Consider the following 6,000-nt stretch of genomic DNA (forward strand, 5'->3'; position numbering starts at 1 on the left):
TTATTGATGTATAGATTAAACCTTTTAGCAAGCCAAACAAATAGATACTTCATAAAAAAAAATTTAGTTGAAGGCAAGGTTAAAAAAATTGAATCAAACACAAATTAAACTATCTCAATGATTAAAAAATTATTGTTATTTTTAGATATCTCGGGTTCGAACATTAGCTACTAAAGCATGGGTGATTTAACGTTTATTGTCAAATGAGTGAGAGTGTTTAAAATAAAAACTATTTTATAATCACTTTAGTTTTACAAAAAAAATAAATAAAAAATTGACTTAGATTACAATTTTAAATATTGAAATATTACTTTTTATATTTAATAAATAATTAGTTGACTTACGTTATTAATTTTAAATTTATTCAACGTTGATAATAAGAAATTACAAAAAAAAAGAAAAACGATTACGTTCTCTTAATAATATTAAGGGTAAACTACAATTATTGTCACCAATTTTTTTTCTATTTTGGTTATTAAATTTATTTTTTAACAAAAACATCATCAATGCTAGTTTTGTTGGTTATTAAAAATTTAACGATCACAGTTGACACTGATATATATATATATATATATATATATATATATATATATATATATATATATATATATATATATATATATATATATATTACATCATTCTTCTTTCCTTTTTAGTATCCCATGTTCTTAAATGAGATAAAAGAGATAACACCCGCCCACTGAATTTGGTCAAGTTTTATTAATTGTTTTTACTAAACTTATATTTAAGTTATATTTAAAATAAAACATTATTAGTTTTATTTTAAAAAAAATAATAATTACATCCTAAATAAACATTATAAATAAAAACAAATAAATAATTATTTAATTATATTACTCTATTTCTAAATGAAGTTGAAAACAATTTTAATTTTGATCTTCAATTTTAATCATAGTTTAAGTTAGGTATTAATTTAATTAGAAATACAATAATTAAATAGCTCAATTGGTTAAACATTTCATCTTAATTACTTTTTGACATAATTTTAATGTGGTAACATAATATAACTTGAATATAGATTTTAATAAATAATTGATAAAATTTGACCCAACTAAATGGTTGGATGTTAGATCTATTTATATACAAGAGAATTTGGATTCGATTCCCTTATCTTTTAAAATAAAATTATTTTAATTATTTTTCTATTGATTTAAGACTTAGTTAATATGTGACATTTAACAGTTTTACTAACACTATTGATATAGATATGAATTTACTATATCAAACTAAATGAACTATCTACATTTTTTTCATCCATGATTAAAATGATATTTTAACTTGAGTTTTGATTTTCCTTTTACGTTATTTCACGATTTATAAGCAAATTTATTGAAGATGGGAGCGTATGTTCTCAAGGATGGAACTGAAAGAGGGACAAGTGGGATAGTCATCCCTTAAATTTTTGAATTAGTATTTATTTTAGATATATTTCTTTTGTATTTTCAATTGATGATCTATTTCCGCACTTAAAATTTTATAAGTTCATCATCACCTAAAATTTTGAAACTTCGCTTCCTCAATATAAAATCCTGGGTTCGTTCGTATATTTTCTCAAAAGTATATAGTTCATTGTTTTAGCGAATTCAGAAGCAACTGAATATAAAACTAAACTAGAAATTATCACAATCATACAACCTTGAAATTTATGCTATATATCAGTTATAACAGAACCAACTTGAAAAAAGATTGTAAAAAAGAACAGCCAAATGCAACAAGTTAGATCAACAAACAGTTTCAAGATTAAATAAAAGAAAAGGAGAAGCCATCCTCATCTTCGGTTAATCATCGGCATCTTCTAATGCAGTGTAGATCATCCTTGCAAAAACACATGGAAGTTCCCAGTTAGTAGGCTACTAAAGATAAAAAACCAACATGTTTACAGGGAACATCTCATATACTGTTATGGCGGGAAAAAATACCAGAATACGGCGAAGAATATGAGAATGACGACATAGACGAGTTTAAAAATTCGTTGCTTCTTTTCCCAATGAAGCAAGTTGAATATCTCTGTAACATCTACCAAGTGCTGTTTCCGAGTGTAACTGATCACAGGAGTAAGTTAGGGAAACAACCCAAAGCATCCATGATTTCAACAGAACTCAACAAATTATAGTCTACTAGTTCTATTTTTCCCAAGGCTCACTATTCTCTGTGGATTCGATTTCGCTTATCACTACTACAAAGTTTGTTTTAAACAAGAACTTCGACAACCTGTCAAATTGTAACCAAAATGTGATTCTCGAATCCATCTAACTTGGCAGAAGAGATAGATAATATTGTTTGTGAATTGCGAAACTAAGCACTCTAAATTTTATTTTTTTCCATCTATTGATAAACATTTCCCATAAGATGAATCAGATTTTCTTTACAATTAGTGCTTCAAGTCATTAAACTAAGAGAGAGCAAGAGGTAAACAAAGCAAACAATAAGATACTCATCAATACGTGTATTAACTGCAATGAGTTTCCCGCAAGGTATAGGCATATAAGAAAATTTCAATTTTCATTAAGTTCCAATGCTACCTATATTAAGCTATGTAACTATCCATTGACGAATATCTTTGGATAGGTTACAAGTTAATCTTAAGAGCCACAAGGCCCCAAACTCATCAATCACGTCATCAATCGAGCTCTCAAAGTCGGGACTAAATAGAATTGATCAACCCGACAGGTTTAATTCCTAATTGAAAAAGGTTGCCAGTCCAGCATCTATGATAAGTCGTAGAATTGTATATAAATTGTATTTATTCTCTTATATAGTGTCCTAATTTAATTTACAAGTCAATATTTTATCAGAAGTTTATGTTTTGCAGGTATTTGAACGTTTTAGATATAAACTGTACCATAAACAAGAATTTTGGTAGAACTAGGACACTTAAAGAGAAAACAGGCGCAAGACAGACCACATGGATGAGATTCCTACTTCGATTTAAACTCTAATGCTTATTTGTGATAGAGATGTAATTTAAATATGTTTATTCTTTTACTTGATGTGAATGACCACTATTATAAATAGGGTCATTAGGAGAAGAGAAATCATCAACTTCAAATCTCACTCTCTCTTTCTTTTCTTAGATTTTCTCTTTCTCCATGGTAGTTAAACTCTTTCTTCTAATAAATAATATTTCAAGGTTTTTAATTCAAAGATTCATGAGATTTTCTAACATTCACTTTCTTTATTCTTTTGAGTAATTTTATATCTTCTATTTTATTTCTTAGTTATTGATTTATGGATTGCATAAATTGTTTTAATACAAATAGTAAAATAACCTAAGAACTAGTTATTATGATATAAGATCTAGTTTGAATCGTCTACGTTGGTGTGCGCTGGTTACCTATGGATTGAGTCTTTTTAATTCATAAAACTATTGAATAGATTAAATCCGAGGAGTGTATCTGTGGAATTGTCTAATTAATAAGTAAATTAATCACTCGGACAACTCATTGGTTAACAATAAATTAAGAAGTGCTTAGATTATTAGGTCATCTCAAGTAACTATAACCAACCTATTCAAAAAGAATTTAGATAATCCTAAGTTATGTGATCCAATCATGAATTAAATTCTACGATTTACCATGATTAGATACTCTCTTTAATTTAATTCCATTTTATTTTTTGATCAAGTCTTTTAATTTAATTTGCATTATACGTTGAATCAAAGCTAGCTTTCCTCAAAAAGAACTACACCAATGAAAAAACGTAGAATAAGAATAGGTAGAAGAACTTAATGTGTAGAAGAACTTACAGTCTGACATTGTAATATAAATATGGAGCACATAACAGTGACATAACCCAATGCCCCGTTAGTAGATAGAACAAACATAAAAATCCTTGGAGGATAAATTCCGGCAACACCACTTTGTTTATCCTTGATGAAGAGTCATAAGGATTGATGTAATCGAACTCTAAATCAGCCAAGCATATGAGCTGCACCAAAATCATCACGTTGTTAAATTTCCCTTTCCAGTTCTTAATATAACCATAACAATGGCAAAAAATCAACCAGATAAGGCAGTGAAAAAATATTCATGTGTGTTGCAATTGATTTTCTATTTTCTCATCTAGTGAGAAATCTACAGTGTTCGAGAAGAAGGTCGGACAACACGGACTCTTTCAATGTAAGAGCTTGAACTTCCCAAGCCATAGCCGTCGTGTAGAAGACGTATAGAAGGCGCCCTATAATTCCGGCATCTTCCCCGACATACTGTAGAAAGAACTTTACTTGAAAAAATAAATTCCGACTACCACTATTTTTGGAAATTTTTTCCCACATTAGTAATTGGCTGATTTTGCCGCAGAACAATCCATGGATGAACAATAACATCGCCAATGCGTTAAAAAATAGATAGACTTCAGTTTTCAAACTTGATTAGTTCTATTTATGTTTAAAATCTAAAACAAAGGGCAGTGAGATAGTATTCCAGGAATCAAAACTTCAACCCCAAATTACCAAACAACACACCATTTTGTACAACGAAATTAAATATACCCAGATAAATGCACACAATGAATCTACAAAAACAACCATTACCCACCAAATAAAAAGCAATACCCAGAAGAGAAGAAGGATTAGAAAAGGGGGATTGACCTGAAATACGAGGACAACGAGGATGGCAACGAGGATGAAAAAAGAAAAAAGCCATATGAAGAGATCTACCATGCCTCTCTTTCTCTACCTTGGATTTGTTGCTTCGATGATAACAAGATGAAGATACGCCGGGTGACAAATGCACACGGATTTTCCCCTGATGGTACACGGAAGAGACGACGAGGAAGGTTATTATTGGCTTGACTTGTTGTGAATCCTTAAACGCTTAAAGTATCCAGCCAAAAGTAGCCAAGGCAAGACTGTTTTTGAGTTTAAGTCTTGGAAGACTTTCGGGTTTGTTTAACCATTTTAGGATCATTTTCACGTTTTACATCGACAACTCCGACCGGTATACAGTTTAAATTAAATGGAGCATCAAAGTTTGAGGTTTTGGTGGTGCATTGAATTATATATTATTTGAATGTTAAATATTTATTTTTAAATAATGAAAATTAGAATTCTTTAATAACGCAAAAAATATATATATTTATATATTTTTTTAATTTTAGACACTTGTTTTTGTCTGGATCCTTATTTTTATTAATATTATATATTTTTATTTTTATTTAATTATCATTTTATTTTATTTACATGCTATTACAAGCTCAAATTGAGCCTAATTACAAAGAAACCAACTGATCCTAATATTACAACAGGCCCAAACCCTAGCCTAACAGAACCCAAAATAATTAGGGTTTTTGAACCTTAGGGTTTCCGAATCCCACTGCTATCGCCACTACCAAGAGATCTATTCATGTTGTGCTGCCATTGGAGTTACTCCAATCGTCGTGTACCACCGATTTCGAGCCACTTTCGTCCAGCAAAACAGTGAACAAATAAATCAAAATTGTCAGAATATTTACCAAACTAAACCAAATCTGAAAAAACCCTTTAAAAAATTCAAAAAAATAAAATAAAAATTAGATTTTTAAAATTAGGGTTTTGGGAAATCTTTTCTATACGGTTTGAAGCCCATGTTCCACCAAATGCATCACCAAATCTCATCAAATCGACATGCAACAATATATAGGGCAGAGGGATCGAAAAGAAAAGAGGACTCGGTTTTGAGAAGAAGAAAAATGAGAGCATTGGGATAAAAAATGAAAAAAAAAATAGGGAGAAAAAGAGAGACTTTACCTTGGGTTTGAAGGTCTTCACTTCACCAGCAACGATAGGACTCCCTAAAGCATCGAAGGTAGCCTTCTTTTCCTATTTTGGATTTTAATTTGGGGAGTTTTAGGTTTCAAAGGGGTTTTTAGGGTCAAAGAGGTTAGGGGGTTTCATTTTGGGTGTTTTTGAGGGTTGTTGTCCCCTCATCGGGGCAGTGTATAGTGGTGCCCAAGGTGGTTTATGGCCACTGTTTCATTTCCCTTCTGTGCGAGAGAGTAAGG

General features: G+C 30.1%; 1 protein-coding gene across 1 annotated transcript; it reads right to left on the reverse strand.

Annotated features, from left to right (window-relative positions):
• Positions 1–1,724: 1,724 nt before the first annotated feature.
• LOC120139717 (protein cornichon homolog 4-like) lies at positions 1,725–4,958 on the reverse strand. Its single transcript, XM_039154867.1, has 4 exons — positions 4,610–4,958; positions 3,767–3,948; positions 1,941–2,063; positions 1,725–1,836 (listed from the first exon to the last, which is right to left on the reverse strand). Exons 1-4 carry the CDS (start codon positions 4,679–4,681, stop codon positions 1,800–1,802), a joined length of 414 nt encoding a protein of 137 aa, XP_039010798.1. The 5' UTR covers positions 4,682–4,958; the 3' UTR covers positions 1,725–1,799.
• Between the last annotated feature and the right edge of the window lie 1,042 nt (positions 4,959–6,000).

The sequence above is a fragment of the Hibiscus syriacus genome, unplaced genomic scaffold (genome assembly GCF_006381635.1).
Source record: "Hibiscus syriacus cultivar Baekdansim isolate YM2019G1 unplaced genomic scaffold, ASM638163v2 tig00002237_pilon, whole genome shotgun sequence".
NCBI classification, from domain to species: domain Eukaryota; kingdom Viridiplantae; phylum Streptophyta; class Magnoliopsida; order Malvales; family Malvaceae; genus Hibiscus; species Hibiscus syriacus.